Source organism: Rhincodon typus, chromosome 32 (genome assembly GCF_021869965.1).
Source record: "Rhincodon typus isolate 14 chromosome 32, sRhiTyp1.1, whole genome shotgun sequence".
NCBI classification, from domain to species: Eukaryota; Metazoa; Chordata; class Chondrichthyes; order Orectolobiformes; family Rhincodontidae; genus Rhincodon; species Rhincodon typus.
The window spans coordinates 10790155-10811425 of NC_063363.1; the positions used below are offsets into that span (position 1 = coordinate 10790155).

The following is a 21271-nucleotide window of genomic DNA, read 5'->3' on the forward strand; positions in this document are numbered from 1 at the left end:
GCAGATGTGCAGGTGCCTGGCCTGCTGTGTTCCTCCAGCTCCACACTGTTATCCTAAAGCTTCTGGTTGCTTCCATCTTGTGCACCCCAGACTGAGGAATGAAATACATTTTATCTCTGATATGCAGCTTCAGAATGAAGCACTTCGGGACACAGGACTAAGAACCACATTGGGATACTGAGGGAGAGCTGAACATTACTGATTCTGACACAGAAATAGGGTTGCCCACTGGAATCGAAGGTATCCTTCAAGTTTTGTTCATAGAATTCTTTCTTAGAATGTAGGTGTCAGTGGCTAGACCAGCATTTGTTGCCCATCATTCATTGGCTTGAATGAATGGCTTGTTTGACCATTTCAAAAGGCAGTTAAGAGAAGCCGATGATTGTAGGTTTGGAGTTACATGTAGGCCAGTCAAAATAAGGATGGCAGATTTCCTTCACTAATGGATATTAGTGACGAGATGGATTTTTACAATGATCAATGATAGTTTCATGGTCATCTGTACTGACACTAGTTCTTTTTTTTCACATGTACAATTCCAGATTGATGACAGTAAAGACTCACACCTACCACCCCCACCCTCCAACTGTTAGTCAGTGAACGTATCCATCTTGTGCCTACACCAACTGAAAACACTCATCACCCAACTGGAGGATCTTTGACACTCAGCCAAACAGTGTTTTGTCTTTCCCAGATTTTGATTTTCATAGAATCCCTACAGTGTAGAAGCAGGCCATTCAGCCCACTGAGTCCACACCAACTCTCCAAAGAGCATCCCACTCAGACTCGCCCGCTTACCTTATTCCTGTAACCCTGCATTTTCCCATGGCTAATTCACCCAGCCTACACATCCCTGGAAACTACGAACATTTAGTATGGCCAATCCACCTAACCTGCATATCTTTGGACCGTGGGAAGAAACCAGAGACCTGGAGGAAACCCACACAGACACGGGGAGAATGACAGTGGCCCGAGGCTGGAATCGAACCCAGGTCCCTGGCGCTGTGAGGCAGCAGTGCTAACCACTGTGCCACCGTGCCAGCCCAAATTAGATAGTATGCTCCCTTTTCCCTTCAAAACTTGCTCTAGGAAGAACCTTGGCATCCATACTGTTATACAAGTCTGGCGCACTAGCAGATTGCACCAGTAGAACTATTTTGTATTTGGTTTTATTTTTAAAAATCAGTTAAAAATAAAGAAACTGACTAAGTTACATTTTCTCTTCCCCCACCCCCCCACCAAGCATCCTATGGTTTTTCCTGCAGTGTCCTGGAAATCGACCTTGCATTCCTGGACACTCAACGTGCAATGTGGACAGTTAAGAGAAACCGATGATTGTAGGTTTGGAGGTACATGTAACCCCACGCAGAATGGAAGGGGCACAAAGTGAGCGAGAGGCTGGCTTGGAGTGTGGGCCGTTTTAAGCTTCCACATAACTGGCGCTTACCCTCAAAGCAACTGAGAACATAAGAACTACGAGCAGGAGTAGGCCGTCTGGCCCTTCGAGCCTGCTCCGCCATTCAGTAAGATCATGGCTGATCTTTTCGTGGACTCAGATCCACTTACCCGCGTTCTCACTGTAACCCTTAATTCCTTTATTGTTCAAAAAAAATCTACCTTTTTTTTTTAAAAGCATTTACTGAAGTAGCGTCACCTTCTTCACTGGGCAAGGAATTCCATAGATTAACAACCCTCTGGGAGAAATTCCTTCTCAATCCTTCTCAACTGAGGAGTGGAAGTCGACCAAATGATCCTCAACGTTAAGGTCATTGTCCAGGGAAGGAACTGGACAATAAGAGAGAATGCAGGGGGTGGGTTGGGGTGTGGTGGTATTGAAGGAAGGATTTTCTGTTGAGTCCCGATGGAGCAGTCTTGCTCGTTCCAAACCCACAAGGGAATCTGTAAAAGTTTACAAGCTCTCATCTTGCTCATCAGATTAAATATCCCCCACCTCACTACAGCCAGGCCCTCATACCCACTCTCTCCCTTGAAATCCGAGAGCAACAGTAACAGTTGGCAGGAATGCGGTGTGAGCAGAGGACTATACTCTCTTCCTGTTGTAACCCTACTCTGCTCCCCAGTTTCATCAGCCAAAGGCATCCAAGAAACTCTTGCATTTATATAGCACCTCTCACATCACTAGATGTCCCAAAGTGCTTTACAGTGGAAGAATTACAGCAAAATTGGTTTCAAATGGCACCTTATCAACCAGCAAAAATTATATATCTCAAATACCACCAGTATTTATTTTACAAATAAAATATAACAATGATGTGTCTACCCCCTGCATTACATTTCCATTACTTACTGTTTTTGTAAGAGGTGTGTTGATGTTTTTACATCAATTTTTTTACGGATGTTGATGTCTAGAAGTTTTGTTTGGTCAGGGTTCATGGGGTCATATGCACCTCCCAATCATCCAGAACATTTGGCCAACCAGCTTGGTCCCATAGGTGCTGGTTAATAAAATATTTCCTGTATGTACTGAAGTCGAGTCTCTGTTATCATGTAGAAACATGGCAACCAATTCACATTCAACAGACTTCCACAAACAGCACCATGATGATGACCAGGTAATCTGGTTTTGTGATGTCGATCGAGGGATACACATTGGCCAGAACATCAGGGTTAACTCCCTTCAAAAACAAACTGCCTTTTACATCCATCAAAGCAGGCAGACTAAACATCAGTTTAACATAGAGTCATAGAGATATACAGCACAGAAACAGACCCTTCAGCCCAACTTGTCCATACTGACCAGATATTCTAAATTAATCTAGTCCCATTTGCCAGCATTGGGCTCATATCCTTCCATACCCTTCTTATTCATGTACCCATCCAGATGCCTTTTAAATATTGTAATTGTACCAGCCTTCTCCACTTCCTGTGGCAGCTCATTCTATACATGCACCACCCTCTGGGTGAAAATGTTACCCCTTAGGGTCCCTTTTAAATCTTTCCTCTCTCACCTTAAACCTATGCCCTCTAGATTTGGACTCCCCTACCCTGGGGAATAAGACCTTGACTATTCACCCTATCCATGTCCCTCATGGCTTTATAAACATCAAGGTCACCCCTCAGCCTCCGACACTCCAGGGAAAATAGCCCCAGCCTGTTCAGCCTCTTATTTGAAAGTCAGCACCTCAGACAGAGTAGCACTCCCTCAGCTCTGCACTGGAGTGCCAGCTAGATTTTTGTGGAGGGAAAATTGGAGATAAGGTCTCTCTCGTCTGCCCTAACAACACAGCAGAGCCCACCGATACTGGGTCAGTCTTGATATTCTCCACTTTGCACTCTAATCAGTCAAATCTGTCCCTGTTGGTTATCTCTCACAGACTAAGAGACAAATCTACTATTTACTTGCTCTGACCTAACATGGTATACCACACTGATGCTGTTGGGAGGGCTTTTTTGCCAAAATACTTTTCAATACATTCCCCAAATCTGATGTGCTGCATTCTAATCCCTTTTGTGTGACAAAGTTAAATATCTCAAAGTCAAAAGAGACAGAACTACCAACATACCCATTTCCTCCAGATTTTGGACCCATTTGGAGAGCTCTGGTTTGAGACCATCAATTGCGACCAGGACGGAGGTGAACTTGCGAATCTCCAGGTTCGAGTTCTTCTTTAGGACAACCCGAAGGAGGGTGTCGAGCTTTGAGGGGGCGTTGCTCTGCTTCTCCACCTCTTCCTGGTCATTCTCAGAGAGAAACCTCTTTAATTTCAAGCGGTACAGCAAGAATGAGACATCCTCAATGCCCTGGGTGATCAGCTCCTGCTCCGCGTACACTGCCCTCCACAGGCGACACTTTGAAGGGTCAAATACAATCTTATCTGGAGAAGGTCAAAGAGGAGATTGAAACAAGGTTGATGTTATGTAAACATATTCATAGAAATCACAGAATCCCTCAGTGGACAAAGTGGCCATTTGGCCCATTGAGTCTGCACTCGCCCTCCAAATCTACCCACCCGCCACCCCATCCCTGTAACCCCACGTGGGGTTCTTATCATGGTTAAGCCAACCTAACTGCACATTCCTCGATATTATGAGACAGATTTTAGCACGGCCAATCCACCTAGTATGCACACCTTTAGACCATGGGAGCAAACGAGAGCACCCAGAGGAAACTCATGCAGACACAGGGACAACATGCAGACTCCACACAGACAATCACCTGAGGGTAGAATCAAACCTGGGTCCATGGAGCTGTGAGGCAGCAGTGCTAACCACTGAGCCACCATGCCAGCCTATTCCTGTGACCCTGTCTCACACAGAATAATTCAGATCTCTTAACTGCTTGCATCTTGCACACTGATTTCCTGACAAACTGTTCTGTTTCACACAGGCAGTCACAAGTTTAAAAACAATTTCACGCTCAACATTATTAGGGTTAGATAGAGCAGACAGGGAGAAACGACTTACTCCAACAGCAGTGTTCATAAGCCAAGCTCATAGATTTATGATAGTGACCCCAAGCAATGGTGAGAACTTTTGGGTTTTTTTTTGCGATTAATTATGAAATTTGGAATGCATTGCCAGGAAGGGCGAGTAAAGTAGATTCAAGAGTAATTTTCAAAAGCGTCATGCATTCAAATAGAAACAAAAATTGCAGGATTACAGGGAGCAGCCGAGAAGGGGAACTGATTGAATGGCTTGTTCAAAAGCTCAATACCCACGCAATGGCCTGAATGGTCACCAATGGGCAGCATGGTGGCACAGTGGTTAGCACTGCTGCCTCACAGCGCCAGGGTCAATTCTAGTCTCGGGTGACTGTCTGTGTGGAGTTTGCACGTTCCCTCTGTGTCTGCGTGGATTTCCTCTGGGTGCTCCGATTTCCTCCCACAGTCCAAGGTGTGCAGGTTGGGTGGATTGGCCATGGGAAATACAGGGTTACAGGGACAGAGTGGGATGGAATGCTCTTCAGAGGGTTGTTGTGGACTCAATGGGCCGAGTAGCCTGCTTCCACACTGTAGGGATTCTATAATTCTTCTGTTGGTAGTGTGAAGTAGCCCAAAGCCCATTGGCTTTAGTTAAATGGCGCACAAAGCAAATCTGAAATATTCACTTTGCTCACTCTGAGGGATTAGTGACTGTTTGTGATTCAATGATGCGAGGTGAATAATTTAGATTATAATAAAGATGTCAATCCCTCCTAACAAAGGGGAAGTGTGAAAAGAAAATCAGAACCCAACTTTAAGTTCTATTCGTATTTGCAGAAAGTGGAATAATGGAGCGAACGTATAGAAATAATATTACAGAAAGGGAACACGAGCTTAATTTAAAAGCACATAGAAGAGAAGTAGCATTGCTTTTCTGTTTGCTGGTTCGAAGTTGTAGTTTAATATAAGGGTGAGGAATAAACTGAGGGGTGGATATAAATTCATTTACCTGTAGGTTTAGCTTCTGTGGGAGACATCCTCTTCGATCCATCTTTCTCTACATGTCTAAAGCAGAGAGATATATGAAGCTCTGGCAACTAATTGGAACAAAACGCCTTCATTTTATTTCTCATGACTTAGTTCTCCTTCACTTGATTTTTAGGCACTGACTCCCTCGGTGGGATAGGAATGGGCACGGCGCAGGAGAAGGCCATTCGGCACAGCATGCCTGCGCCAGCTGTTTGAACGAGCATCATTCCCTAGTGCCGGTCTCCTGCCTTCCCCCCGAAACCCCTACCCTGTCCAATCAAATAACCTTCCCATACCTGCCTGAATGCCTTGAGTGAACCCGCCTCCAAGTTTCAACGTGGTAATTCAGTCACCACTTCAGTCAAATGGTCAGTTTTGACGTGCTACCAGCCACTGCACCCAATCAGGATTGTATGGAGCATTTTGTGTCCCTGGTGGTGTCTCTGAGCCAGGTGCTGTAAGGTTCTGGTCCCACTCCTGGGCCTGACAGCACTTGAAGGTGCATTCAAAATGCAAACAAACAGGTCAAGCACTGATCTGCAACTCCTTCCACCACACACCATTGGACAGTAACAGTGGGAGAGATTCCTCGTCAGCCAGGGTGTGGAATGAAAGTGAGAGCCTCTACCATCACTATCCATAGTTCCTAACTACAACTGAGACTCTGAGTGAACTGTGATACATCAGCACCACCCGGGAGTTTATCTAACAGCAGCTTGCAGCAAGAACATAAGCCCCGGATCACAGAGGCTGACAGAGCTACCTACTCTTTTGAGCTTCCCAAAAGTCAGTCCCTATGAGGGATACGACGCCCAAGGCTCATCAGTGGATCTTCTGAATCATTGGCAGAAACGCAGAGCTTACATTGCCCTCCCCATCACCTACCCTGCTGTCTCAACCACAAGGTAACTCAGCTCAGTCACTGAGGCTGACATCTGGCTGTTTGCTGGGACGAGAGGGGCAAGTGAGGAAGGGGAGATAAGGGCTGTGGGGAGGGGAGGTGTGGGGGGGAGAAAAAGGGTCAGCAGTAATTTATTTATACATTTGGTAGGTTCCGCTACTCACGAGTGGCCATTAGGATCTGGAGGAGGCTCTTCACCCTTGAAAGAAAAATACAAAAGTGCACAGCTAATGACTTGACACAAACATCCTACAGTAAGAGGTCACAGGATAATTGTCAAGGTGAAAGGAGGGAGTTTGTTCATCCACAAAAATCCTGAAATCTACCCCCCTCCTGCAGATTGTTAAAACTATTCCAAGGCTTTTTCCTCTACCCACTCTCCAAAGCTCTCAAAAAGAATCGTCTAGTTGGAATCTGTGGCTTTTCCTGGTAATTTAACTCAAAGTGAAATTCTGAATTTGCCTGTTAAAGAACAGAAACCTGTGTAAGGTGTCCTCTCACAAGCTGAGTGAACCTGATGTCAGGGTGACATACATACCAGCAGCAGGAAAGGCTTAGCAACGCTCCCCACCCCCTGTCCTGCAGAGGTTTCTAGTCCGTTCCCTTTGGGGTTCATTGTACAATGGAGAGCAGCAAGACCCCAGCAGGAGAGCTCGATGATGCTGAAATGGATTGGAAACCTCAGGGCACCTCGAGGGAACGGATTCTGAAGAGAATGTTCCGGGACAATTAATAATGGGATGAGCAGACACTCTTGTTCTCAGAGGGTTGTTAGTCTATGGCAGTCTATTCCCCAGAGTGCAGTCATCGAGTCATACAGCATGGAAACAGGCCCTTCGGTCCAACTAGTCCACACCGACCATGTTCCCAAACTAAACTAGTCCCACCTGCCTGCATTTGACCCCTATCCCTCCAAACCTTTCCTATTCATGGACTTATCCAAAGGTCTTTTAAATGTTATTACTGTACCCACATCCACCATTTCCTCTGGCAGTACATTCCACACACGAACCACTCTGCGTATAAACGCTGCCCTTTTCAGGTCCTTTTTAACACTTTCTCCTCTCAACTTAAATACATACCCAGTAGTTTTGAACTCCCCTACCCGAGGCAAAAAAACCTTTACTACTGACCTTATCTATGCCCCTCATGATTGAAGGTTGGGCTGTTGGATATAATGAGTTGGCTAGAATTGAGATCGACAAGGGAAATTAGTGAACTGACTGACCTACCTCGAATTTTTCCGTACTTGTCTCATCCCTGCACATATCCCCTTCTTTGAGCCATGTGGCACCACCTTGACCTCTGCCAACTGAAGCCCTCCCCCACTGAGTTGCCCCTCAAAAAGCTACAGGCCTAAGCAGATAGAAATGGGTGTGAGATCCATCATGTAATTAATAAAATATCAACCCCACCAACCCCCATAAATCATCTCCAAATAGCACCTTTAATTATCCAGATAATTACACCGTTGCAGTCAATCTGCCTCACACCTTTGGCTGGAAAAATTCCCAGGCCCAGGAGCTACGTTTAGGATCTGTCCCAACACGATCCCTAACATTATACCAGCGGCACCCTCCCCACTACAGTTCCTGCCACACCAGCAGGGCAGAAATATTCTGCTCTGCCTTTTGAGGTTGAAATGTTAGATCCTTCATTAACTTGCTGTAACGAACTCTGAGGATCAGAGGGTCTACCTAGTCTTACCTTCAGTTCTTATGAAAGGTCATTAACCTGAATCATTAACTCTGCCTCTTGGACCTGCTGAGTACACCCAGCCTTTTAGATTCTCATTTCAGATTTCCAGCATCTGCAGGAATTTGCTCTTGCCTCAGCTGATTACACCTGACTGTACTTCTCCACCTTGGGGAGTGATGATGGAGGAGAAGGCAAAGATAAGGTCCCGATGATAGAAACCAGTAGCTAATGCGTATTTTTACCGGGTGCATCTTTTCAGCTTTGGGAGCTGGCCTCCTGCTTGGAATGCTTCTTTCAGACTCCTTTTCAAGAAGTTCATCTGGAACAAGACACAGAATCAAGGGCAAATGTACAACAACAAAAATGTGCATTCATACAGCACCTCTATAGGAATGGAAAGTCCCAAGGTGTAATCAGAAAGAGAGAGGAAAAAAAGAAGTGACAACAACCTAAAGACGCGTACTTTAAATGATCACTAGCCTGGTCCAAGAGACTTTGTTGAAGGAGTGGGGGTGGGAAGAGAAAGGATAAGGGAGAGAATGGCAGAGTTTCAGCAGCTGGAAGAACCACCACTAAATGATGGAGCAATGGAGACATCGGTTGTGCAAGATATCAGAATTGGAGGAGTTCCTGAGATCTGAGGGTGGCAAGGGAAGGGGATGGGGAACGAGGGGCTGCGGGAGGGACATAGAGGGTAGGGTATGGGGCTGGACAGATTAACAGAGTTAAAGATGAGCAAGATAATGGAGGGACTTGAATAAGGAGGGGAATTTTTAAAATCAACACATTTGGAGATAAGGAGCTAATGAGCACAGGAGCGACAGGTAAATGGGACACACAATGTGAGCCGGGGTACAAGTAAGACATGTTTGGATGAGCTCAAAATTATTTGGAGTGGGGGAGGGTGGATCCTGGAAGGTGAGAGGCTGAAAAACAAAAGGCACTGAAGGAGCCCCCTCTGGAGGTAACAAGGGCACTGAGGACAATTCAGACAGATCTCGGCCTGTATTCTGGTTTCTCCCCCTATACTTCACACTCCTTTTGCTGAATTTGTTTTATTCACTCATGGGACGTGGGGGTCACTGGCTGAGTCAGCACTTATTTCCTTTCCCTAACTCTCCTTGAAAAGATGGTGGTGAGCTGCCTTCTTAAACCACTGCAATTGATGTGCTGTAGGCAATTTCTGCACAGCAAGCTCCCACCAGAGCAATACGATAACTGGATAATCAGATATAAAGCAGTGGTTAAAGGATAAATATCAGCCAGGACACTGGGGATAACTCCAGGATAAAATAGCTGTAGAGGATATTTACACCCACCTTAAAACAGGGGTAGGGCCTCAGTTTAATATCTTGTCGAAAGGAGAGCATTTCTGACAGTGCTGCATTGGAAGAGCAAGCCTGGATTATCTCCAAGTGTCTAGAGTGAGTAAAACTTTCTGACTGAAAAGGTGAGAGCGTTAGCAATGGAGCCACACTTCTAGAAGGTGCTGCCTTCAGCTATCAAGGGCCGTCGTGGTTGAGGAGGAAAGCAGTTTCTGTCATTTGACAGCTAGCTGCAGCCCTCCCTGATGTCTCTGCTTCTGCCAAATTTATGAACTGTGGGTCTCATACAGTTCCAAGCAGTACGGAATCTAAATGGATTCACTGGGCAGTTTGAATAAAGGGACTTGCGCGTAGTGAGGTTTGAGAGTTAGGAGGGCTACAGGGAACAGCCACACACCCAGCAAGACAACTGGGAAATTTTTAACCGTACGTTTCCACAGCAACAACATGGGATATGAAAAGATGAGTGTGAAAAATCATGTGAGGAAAAGTAATGGGAAAATGTGAGAGGGGGATTGCACAAGTTAGAAAACAGAAAACGTAAGCTGGTAAAGGGATTACCCAAAGGGGCAAGTGTGACAGGTATTTTCTTCCTGACTCACCAAAAGTTTTGATATTTTTTTCCGTTAAGTCATCAATCAGGTTTTCCCAGACTGCCTGGAGAAAGAAAGAAGTCATTAAGTGGGATGATCTGTTTTTATTAGTCTACATCACTGGGCACCAAAACCCTCCATGAGATGAAAATTGTTCTTGCCATGGAAACAATTCAGTCCGCACAGAACCATCACATTCCCTCGGGTAGAAAAGGGTTTATTTAGCCCTTTTGTTTTTAAAAGGTTAGCACCATTATTTTAAATGGGAAGAGGAATGTCGAATCCACGTGTTAATTGTGTGTCACTGTGATGACCTAAAGTAATGTACAGTTCAATACCAGATTGCCCCTGAATGCTGGTTGAGGTAACACTGATCAATATCATGGGATGAGGAACAAAGCCTGTGCTTTCCGAGTAATGAGAGGGTGCAGTAAACTGCAATCCCATTGCTCACAATTGGGTAGGGGCCAGGCCTGACTTTATGGAGGAGGAAATATGAAAGAACTTCAGTCCAACCAAATCTAAACCTTACCTGAAAGCAAAGCATCTATTATTAGATCTGATTCCGGGATTGAGCTGCAATTGCTAATCAGTCCCGAGTGTGCCAATAGCTACATTAGCAACCAGCTCAAGATAATTACTCTAGCTTGTAATGTGTCTCATTTTCACTGGCTAGAAGTGAGGTACATCCAACAGTGAGGTCCTGCTCTCTACAAACAAAAGGAACATGTTCAATCTTGTATCTTTTCTGAATGAGCTTGGGGAGCCTATCGTTCTCTGTTGCTTTCTCTGTTGGCAACACTCTGGACCATTAGAGTCAACTTGCCGGCCAAAAGGTTTCTCTCCTGTAGTATAATTGTTGTGATCATTTGAAATTGGGCCTTCTTGCACTTGCAAAATAAAACCTTCAGCAACATATTTTCCTTCTCAGCAACATTACCTGGAATTGTTCTCCTTTAAACACTCGGGTCGCCTCCTCTCCTTCCAGAGATTCGATATAATCGTGGCTGTCGTCGGAATCCGACACCAGCTCTGTGATGGGGCTGCCCTGGTCACTCAAGATGGTCCCCTTTTTACTGAGTAAAACAAAACAGAGAGAAGAAGATAGGGGCAGGGCTGGATGACGACAGGATCAAATGAGACCACAGAAGCAGAAGTTAAACGTTCAGCCATTTAGGCCTACTCTAATTATCAACTGCCTGATCTCCCCCTGAACTTCATTTGCCTGCTTTTGCTTTCTACCCCGTCACTAACAAAAAGTTGTTGGTCTTGAAAGTTTCAGTGAACCCATCAGCCATTGTCTATTTGAACAGAAAACTCCGCAATCCTTCATATGAAACACTTGCTGATCACACGCATGAATTTTTGACAGCACCTCCCAAATCGCTTGCCACCCAGAAAAACAGTGGCAGCTGCTGGGAACACGTACTCTTCACGTTTAATTAAAAATAAACAGCCTAGCTCAAAATTCACTTTCAAGTCTTCTCCAAACCAACTAGAGCTGGACGACAACCCCCAACAGTCCGCGCTTGCAAATTAAAGGATGGTACCGTTCCTTCCTCAATCATTTAACTGATTTGAAACAAATAATTCACAACGGGAAATAACATGGCATTATAGAGTTGTGGAAATGTGAGTTCCTGAATTCAATTGCAGAGCAGAGAATCCTGACAGAAGCCTCGAGGATTAAGAGAAAGACTAAGAGTGGCTGGTAATGCAGCTGCAAATACTACCTGACTACCTGTGTCTTTATGGCTGTTAACGCTCAACAACAGCCTCCTACCTTCCATCATGTAACCTCAGCAACATTTCCTTCTCGTCTCCTCACATTGCTCAGAAGACAGACATGTGCCAGAACTGCGCCAGTCAGCACAAATGCAAAAATGACCGATTTTGAACAAACACGACAATTTAGATTGAAAGGGAAAGGTAGCTGTTTGACAACTCAACTCTGACTGACTGCAGTACTTGCATAACCCAAAACCAAATTATCTACTGTTAAATGTGATTGAGTGATTGGGGTGCACTTACTCAACAATCCAGAGTGTGCAAATGTCACACAAACAGTCAACTTCCATGGATGCTGCCTGGCCCACTGTGATCTCCAGCACTTGTTGTTTTGAATAAATTAGTCAAGCTTACAACGTGGCTCATCTATGCTTGTTAGAAGTGACATATGTCTTCAGCATTGCTCCTTGCTTGACTTGCCCGAGGGTTTGATGTGCCTGTAGTCTCCTGTTGATTTTTCCCTGGCAATGCCTTGGCCAGCCAATCAACCATGCAACCACAAAACAGTCATGGTACAGAAGGCGGCCATTCAGCCCACTTTGTCTTCACCAGCTTTCTGAGCATTTTGACAGTGCCAAACTCTTGCCTTTTTGCCAAAACACTGCACATGTTTTTACACAGAAACAATCAATGTAATGCCCTCTTGAATGCCTTCATGAATCTGCCTCCACCACAGTTCCAGACAGTGCATTGCAAACCCAGTCCACTTGTGTGAAAAAGTTTTCTCCCCATCTCAAATTCACTTCCTTTCCAAAACAATTTAAAACGGCACACTCCGGTTCTCGAGAAACACAGCGGGCCAGGCAGCATCAGAGGAGCAGGAAAGTTGACGTTTCGGGTCGGTTCCCAACCCAAAACATCAATTTTCCTGTTCCTCTGATGCTGCCTGGCCTGCTGTGTTCCTCCAGCTCCACGCTGTGTTATCTCTGACTCCAGCATCGGCAGTTCTTGCTATCTCTGCTCTGGTTCTCGATCCTTTTACAAGCAGGAATTCCCTGCCTGCTCTGTCCAGAGCTCTCATGATTTTGAAAACTTCTATCACATTTCCTCTCAGCCTTTGCCTCTCCAATCTATCCTCACAACTGGAGTTTCTCAAACATGGGACGATTCTCACTCAATCATTTCTGCGTGCTCTTTAACGCATTCACATCATTCCTAAACGGTGGTGCTCAGAACTGTACACAGTACTCCAGCGGAGGCCTAAGTAGTGTCTTATTCAAGTTCAACATAACCTTTCTGCTCTTCTACTCTGTCCATTTTGAAGAAGTCTACTATGTTGCATACTTCTTATCATCAGCTCTCTCTGCCTGTCCCGTCACTTTTAATGACTTATGCACGTATACATCAGGTCTCTCTGTTTCGGCACATCCTTTCAAATAATTTACTTCGTACTCTCTCTCCATGTTCTTTATATTAAAAAGTGTATTACCTCACACTTCTGCACATTTGCCTTCAATGCCACCAATCTGTCCACTATCCTAACTTGTCAATGTCCTTCTGAAGTTCCATACTGTTCTCACAGTTTGCAATTCTTCCAAGTTTTGTGGCATCTGTAAAATTTGAAATTGCCTTCTGCACACCAAGATCTATGTCCTTTTTATGTATCAGTACTTTACCCCCATGGTATTAATTGTGACACTTTGAAATTTGGCATTCTTGCATCTGTCCTATGAGTACAAGGCAAAAAACTTCAGCAATACATCTCTCTTTTTAGATTCTGCACTCCTTGTTTATTCTCTTTCTTGTGATGTTACTCTGGTTTTCCCTCAAGTTCCTCTATATAGGTTTACCTCACCTCACTGCATAGGATGTGTGTGTTGCTGGCTGGACAGCATTTATTGCCAATTCCTAGCTATCCTTGAGAAAGTTAACTGCTGCAGTCCATGTGCCATAAGCAGACTCAATGCTGTAACAGATGGAGCTTCAGGATTTTGACTCAGCAACACTGAAGAAATGGGAAAATACTTCCAAATATGGATAGTGAGTGACTTGGACAGGCACTTCCAGGTAGTGGTGGTCCCATGTATCTACTACCCTTCTCCTTCCATATAGAGGTGGGTTTGGAAGCTGCTCTCTAAATAACGTCTGGAAATTCCTGCTACTGAACTTTGGTGGTGGAGGGACAGAATGTTTGTAGATGTAGCGTCATCGAGCAGGCTGTTTTGTCTTGGATAATGTCAAACTTCTTGAGTGTTGTTGGAGCTGCACTCATCCAGGTAACTGGGGAATATTCTATCACACTCCTGACTTGTGTCTTGTAGATGATGGACAGGCTTTGGGGAGTCAATGCTGAATTACACACTGCAAGATTCCTAGCTTTTGACCTGATCTTGTAGCCACAGTACTTATTTGGCTAGTCCACTTCAGTTTATGATCAGTGGTAAACCCAGGATGCTGATAATGACAGATTCAGTGATGGTAATGCTGTTGAATGGGACAATCATTGGATTTTCTCGTCATTGCCTGGCACTTGTGTTGCATGCACATTACTCGCCACATGTCATTCCTAAACATAGAAAATGTCCAGGTCTTGCTTCATTTGGACACGCACAGTTTCACTATGAGGAGTTGTGAACGATGCTGAACATTGTGCAATCATTGTTGAACATCCCAATTTCTGAACTTACGATGGAGGGAAAGTCATTGGTGAAGCAGCTGCACAAGGTTAGGCTGAGGACACTACCTTGAGGGGCTCCTGCAGAGACATCCTGGAACTGACTGATCTCGAACAACCAAAATCCTCTTGGTTTGAGCTAGATCTAGCTCCAACCAGTGGAAAATTGGCCCTAATTTCTACAGACTTTAGTTTTGCAATGTCACAGGTGCAGCACCAAGCCTACCTAAAGATGAGGTGTCAAGCATTGAACACTCTACTTACCTTGAACTGTTCTGCCCATTTGTAGTTTCACAGTTACCTATGAAAACAAAATGAATGTTGGTCACTGCAGGGATCCCACATTTTCACAGTGTTTCTGACTGTTTCTCATAATCTCTCCCCTCCTTTAAATTTGCCTCTTTAACTGAACTGTTTAGTTACTTGTTCTAACAATTCATTCTTTGGCTCAGTGTCAATTTTTGTCCAAATACGTTCTTGTGGAGCAGTTTGGGACGTTTAATGATGATAAAGGGTTCTATATGTTCTAGAGTCACACAACATGGCAACAGACTCTTCGGTCCAACTAGTCCACACCAACCATGTTCTCATACTAAACTGGTCCCACCTGCCTGCGCTTGGCCCATATCCCTCCAAACCTTTCCTATTCATGTACTTATCTAAATGTCTTTTAAACTTTCTAACTGTACCGGCATTTACCACTTCTTCTGGAAGTTCATTCCACACACTAACCACTCTCTGTGTAAAAAAGTTGCCCCTTCGATCCCTTTTATATCTTTCTCCTCTAACCTTAAGCCTATGCCCTCTTTGAACTCCCCCACCCTGGGAAAAAGAACTTGACTATTCACCTTATCCATGGCTTTCATGATTTTATAAACTTAAATAAGGTTACCCCTCAACCTCCTACGCTCCAGTGGTAAAAGTCCCAGCCTATTTTTATAACTCAAACTCTCCAATCCCAGCAATATCCTGGTAAATTTTTTTTGAACCCTCTCCAGCTTAATAATATCCTTCCTTTAACAGGATGACCAGAACTGCACACAGTACTCCAGAATAGGCCTCACCAACATCCTGCATAACGTCCCAACTCTGATACTCAAAGGTCTGAGCAATGAAGGCAAGCATGCTAAATGCCTTCTTAACCATCCTGTCTACCTGTGATGCAAATTTTAAAGAACTATGTACCTAAGCCCCCAAGTCTCTCTGTTCTACAACACTACGCAGTTGCTGTACTGCTTAGATACTGCCTCTTTGTACAGAAAACATGACAAGCTACCACTAGCAGTCAGCAATTCCTTCCTGAGCTATTTTTGATTTCAAGCTTCGCAGCATGTTCACTAAGACATTTTAAAAATTCATTCTGGGGATGTGATGGTCATTGGCATGGCTGACATTTAATTGCCCATCCCCAAACCAGCCTTGAACAGGTAGCGGTGGCTAGTTAAGAGTTAACCATCTTACTGGGGGATGGGGTCTGAAGTTGCATGTAGATCAGTAGTCTTCCTCCCCCTATTGGGTATCAGTATTCTACACCAATCCAGTAGTTACAAGATCAGAATCGGTGAAACTAGCATTCTATCCCAAAATCAATTAATTAATTTAACTTAAACTCCATCAGGTGTCATGGTGAGATTTGAACTCATGCCTCTGGAGCATCGTTTCCAACCTATAAATTACTAGTCCAGTGACATTATCACTACGCGGCAATATCTAAGTGATTTAACTTGGTTTCTTCACAGTAATGGGTGCCTACTGTAGTTCATGGGATGTAGGTGTCACTGGCTAGGCCAGTGGTTAAACAATCACTAGACTGGCTTTATTTTTTAAAACTTCAAATTCTTCATCAGAAAATTCATCCCATGATGGGATTTGATCCCATGTCCTCAGAGCATTGGCCTGGGGTTTTGGCTTACTAATCTAGTAATATCACCACCACACTACTCCTCCCACTAAGAGGTGGGGTCTGATGAGCATTCAAAAAAACCTAGAGGAATGCTGGGATGTATTTATGACATCGGAAGCAAAACGTTTGGCTAGCTGTGGGAAGGCTGTGTAGAGCGTAGGTCCAGGCTAATAGGCCTGTTGTTGTGGCCTTATATAAGTAAAGGCCATTTAATCAAACCCATTTCTGGCTGTCTTGTCCTTGTATGAACACGTTTACTCAAACACCTACCACCTTCAAACAGTTGATAGAACTGACTTTGGCTCATTTTGTAACAGTGGGTCTTGCTCAACAAAAATAAATCAAGTCTCAAATCTTTACTGTTAGAGAAGGAAATATCTGCTTTGTTGGTACTTCAGTCTTTTTCCAATACACTTTCCATCCACCATGCAGAACGGTGGAAAAGGATTTTTCAGCAAGTCTTAAATTCATCCTATACTCAGTTGGCCAAGTAGGAAAATAGATGCCATTCTTTTGCTAAATACGAAGTCCATTTAAAGGAAGTAATATTGCAAATGTTTGCCTCCTTCCTAACTTAGTCACCCAAATGGCTCTTTTTATAGTTATTACAATGAAATAAAACCTTTATTGGAAAGTTATCAAATTAAAACGTCATTTCAGGGTGATCTTACCCCCGTGACCACTGGTCGTGTGTACAGCCTCTTTCTCTTTATGTCAGCTCAAGGTACCTAATTAATCAACACTTTGCATCAGTATATCCTCAATTTTAATCCTACAATCAATAATAGGCAAATACTTATTACCTTTGTTTTTCAATTCTACTTGAATTTCGTTTCTTTGTTCCTGCAGTACTATGGTATCGCCACCTCCAGCCTGACAAAGGTCCGTGCCCCTCCTGTTTACCACCATAGCATATCGTGGGTAACCAGCCAACAGCAAACATTTAGCACAGAAGTAATGACCCTGGGAGCAGAGTGAACAGAACAAAACATTGAGCTAAGGATAACACTGACTAAAAGGGAAAACCAGCCTCAAAACTAATAATTCACAGTGTGTAGAGCTACATTGACAAACAGAGGCCATTTCGTCCACTGAATCCATGCTGGCTCTGTGGAGCCATCCAGTCAATTCCCATCCCTCCTCTACTATCCCTGTAGTACTGCAACTGCATTTCCCTCAATTTCCCATCCAATTTCCTTTAGAAATCTTTCATCCCCTTCACTTAGACCAGCCTTTTGGCAAAGTATTCTAGGTCATGTGTAAAAAGCATTCTTCCTCACATTCCCCCGCACATTTTGCCCAAAACCGTACATCTGTGTCCCCCAGTGCATGTTTTTTTTAAATTCATTCACAGGATGTGACATCGTTGGCTAGGCCAACATTTATTGCCCATCCCTCATTGCCCAGACAGCAAAAAAAAAGTCAACTGTATTGCAGTGAGTCTGGAGTCACTTGTAGGCCAGACCAGATAAGGACAGCAGATTTCCTTCTCCATTGGATATTAGTGAACCAGGTGAGTTTTTCTGATAATCGACAACAGTGTCATGACCATCTTTAGACTCCTAATTCCAGATTTTTATTGAATTTAAATTCTATTATCTGCCATGGCAGGATTTGAATTCAGGTTCCTAAAATATTACTGGGTCTTTCAATTGTCAGTCTAGCAATAATCCAACTAGGTCATTGCCTCCCCGAATTAGCTAATGGGATCAGTTTTTCCTTGTCTACTTTCTTAAAACCTTTTACACCTCGTATCAAATCTTCCCTCATTTACCTCTGTTTCAAGGAGAACGCCACTGCCAGCCTTTCCAACCTAAACTCGCAACCAAACCTTTATGACAAAAGAAATTACGTCTACATATGGATTTAGCTGAAACAGAATATAATCAGGACTCTGCTTTACAATGACAGGAAAAAGCCACACTCTATATTTATTGTACGGGTCTCCGCTGTTATCTGCGGGACAATGACAATGACCTTAAACTATCCAACAAGAAGTGAGAGCCCAGAAAGTTCAGCCGTGCCAAGAGGCAAAATGTATGTTCCAGCTGGTGCAAAACTGCATCTATAAATAATGCATAATTTTCTGTAACAAGTAGTAGGAGGCCTGTGATACATGAACAAGAGGAGTTGAACACACAAGCTTTTCAGAGTGGTGTGAGGATTTAATATAGATCCCTGCTAAGTGATGATTTGTGCCTGATTTGTTTTTTTTTCTTCATTATAACTTGTCATTTTATTTTAATCAGTGCAAAACAGAAGGGTTCCAAAGGGCTGCCTACTCTTCCTCATCACTGTGTCCTTTTCTTGGGAGCAAGGTCAAAGCCCAGGAGCATTAAAGAAACATAGGAATAAACAGGTTGGCACAAGACTGACATAGGTTTAAAATAAGGTTGCCCTTTGGAAAACAAGCAATCGACTTGTACCTTAAAATAATCTGGCTTTAGTACTGTTGCTCTAATACTGTCCAGTATCGCCATTCTGAAAGAAGAGAAAAAACATCATCCAATGTAACCAAACCAAACACTTCACCAGAAAACCAATTCTCACTGAAAGAGTCACACAAATCATTCTATGAAACTGTGAACCTGCTCCTAACATCATGCACCTTCTAAAAAGATAAAATGTAAGTGCGTTCCTTTCTACCTGTTATTAACAAAAGACAGACTTTCATTCATATTAGTGCCTGTCACTATCAAAGATGTCTCTTAGCACTCTACAGCCAAAAAAGTGCTTTCAACGTGTAGTCACTGTTGTCGTGGAGGAAACATAGCGCTTTGATTTGCACACAGCAAGCTCTGAGAATCAGTAACTGATTATTAGATAACCCACCTTTCAACATGTGGAGGTGTAACAGGTCATCAGGCAGAGCGCTCATGCCCTTCATCAATAAAAAGGTCTTCACGTCTATCTAAGCAGGCAGACTGGGCCTAGGCTCAAGATCTTATCTAAAAGACTGCACCTCAGCCATGTGAATAATGTGGTCCGGTCAGTGCAGTTGACTGACCATGACCACAGCCTTGATGCTGGGGCATTATGGGCCCAAAACAGGATATAGATATTGCAATGTCTATCCTGCCATTGCCCCTTGGCAGGATTTTGCAAAGGCGTCACTGGGGATATTTCTCCAGGGATAAGAGATGTCTGCTGTGCAGGGCGAATGTGAGGAAGAACTCTGCAAGTCTGCCTGCATTACATCAATAGTATTATCCTCTTAGTTACCTCTTCAAAAAAAAACTGACCCTAAAACATCTAGATAATTCCTGAAATTATCCATGGCCAGAACTGATTGATTACACTGAAGGTTGAGAGTTTGAGCCCCTGTCTGGAGATTTAAACATCATTCAGGCTTTCACTTGTACTGTGTTTGTGCAGCCTGTCAATGTTAGGAAAACAGACATCTTGTCTGCAGCACATCACCTAACAGCTCCCTCTGCTCTTTGTCCAGTTGTAGTTCCTTTGGGTTTTCTGTTATGTTCATATTGGCAATGGCCAACAAAGGATTCAAGCAATTTCCACAAGTCAACATGCCACTTAAAATCCTGTATGGTCAGCACAGCACCCAAAATATTGCAGTGCCAAAGACAAAGCCCCTTCCACCAACATGGAATGTGATCGTGACCATTTTGTCAAAACGCATTGTCATGGCCTGAAGTAAAAATGGTACATTTCTGGCACGGTAAGTGTCCATTAGCGGGTCTCACCTGTGATCATTCAGCTGCAGGTAACAACAGGCTCTCCGACAGTACAAGTGATGATTATAAGGGCTGGAAAAGGAGAGGTAAATTAAGCGTTCCAATTACTGATACATTAACAGTGCAACATCCATTATTTACCAGAACAAAGACCAACACCCACATCCTAGTAAATCATGGAAACCAGCAGATAGTCAAGTCCTCAAATTATTACATCTCATGTGCAGTACAGCAATATCAGAGTAAGGAATATGCACATAACGCATATATCAAAGCCCCTGTGCAAATAAGGGGTGAAAAAAATTCTGCTGTAAATTCAACATCATAGCCACCAAGTGAGTTCTGAGCAGTTTGGCAAACACACTATGTGTGGAAGCTGCAAAGAAAGGCAAAACAGCTTAATTTTGTCACAAGTCAACGTCCCTTGTGAATGCTGGGGCAAAAGATCACACACTGGCTGATTACCGAAGTGCTTATAATGGATTTGTGACACAAATTAGGAGAGCAAGGGAGAAAAATGAATCAGCCAGGGATTACATAGCCTACAACCCATTTTAAAGTGCACGTGCACAGGCACAGTGCAGTGCGCTGAACAATCTCGGAGGGTGTACAATGTCTACATCCAGATGTTTTTTTGTTATATAATTTGTTCACAGGATGTGGGCGCGATGCCTAGTCCAGCATTTATTGCCCATTCCCAATTATCTGGAGGCAGTTAAGTGTCAACAACATAGTTGTGGGTCAGGAGTTCATGTGTAGGTCAGATCAAGTAAGGATGGCAGATTTCCTTCCCTAAAGGACATTAGTAAACCAGATGGACTTGTATGGCAATCGACATTGGTTATATGGCCACCTATAGGCCAGTTCTTTGTTCCAGATTTTTATTTAGGCAGAAATCTGAATACGATGGTGGGATTCAATCCCAGGTCCCCACAACATTGACCTCGGGTTCTGGGATTACTAATCCAGTGATATCGTCCCCAAAGAAATAAAGAAATGTAATTTGCGTTACTACCAGTGCCAGAAATCAGCAATGTTGGGAAATGAATTGGGAAACAGGGGAGAAACACTAACGGTGTCAGTGGTGAACCATACCTTGTTTCAAGTGCCTGGCTGTATGTGGCAATAGCTGCTCTAAATTCGCTAAGATTCACTTCATCTTCGCCTTTCCTCTGGAGATGCTCAATCTTCTAATAACAAAGCAGACAAGAGAATATAATGAGAGATAGTAGGAACTGCAGATGCTGGAGAATCCGAGACAACAAGGTGCAGGGCTGGATGAACACAGCAGGCCAAGCAGCATCATAGCAGCAGAGAGGCTGACGTTTCGGGCCTAGACCCTT

At 43.8% G+C, this 21271-nt stretch overlaps 1 protein-coding gene across 1 annotated transcript in view; it reads right to left on the minus strand.

Annotated features, from left to right (window-relative positions):
* LOC109917571 (E3 ubiquitin-protein ligase TTC3-like) overlaps nt 1–21271 on the minus strand; it is a 110379-nt gene that overhangs the window by 50789 nt on the left and 38319 nt on the right. The window contains exons 8-18 of the mRNA XM_048615338.1: nt 21024–21118; nt 19938–20000; nt 18660–18714; nt 17037–17196; nt 14595–14631; nt 10869–11004; nt 9938–9992; nt 8253–8329; nt 6477–6511; nt 5392–5447; nt 3525–3836 (exon numbers count right to left, since the gene is read on the minus strand). Of these exons, the coding sequence (XP_048471295.1) occupies nt 3525–3836; nt 5392–5447; nt 6477–6511; nt 8253–8329; nt 9938–9992; nt 10869–11004; nt 14595–14631; nt 17037–17196; nt 18660–18714; nt 19938–20000; nt 21024–21118 (1081 nt within the window). The remainder of the gene's footprint in view (nt 1–3524; nt 3837–5391; nt 5448–6476; nt 6512–8252; nt 8330–9937; nt 9993–10868; nt 11005–14594; nt 14632–17036; nt 17197–18659; nt 18715–19937; nt 20001–21023; nt 21119–21271) is intronic.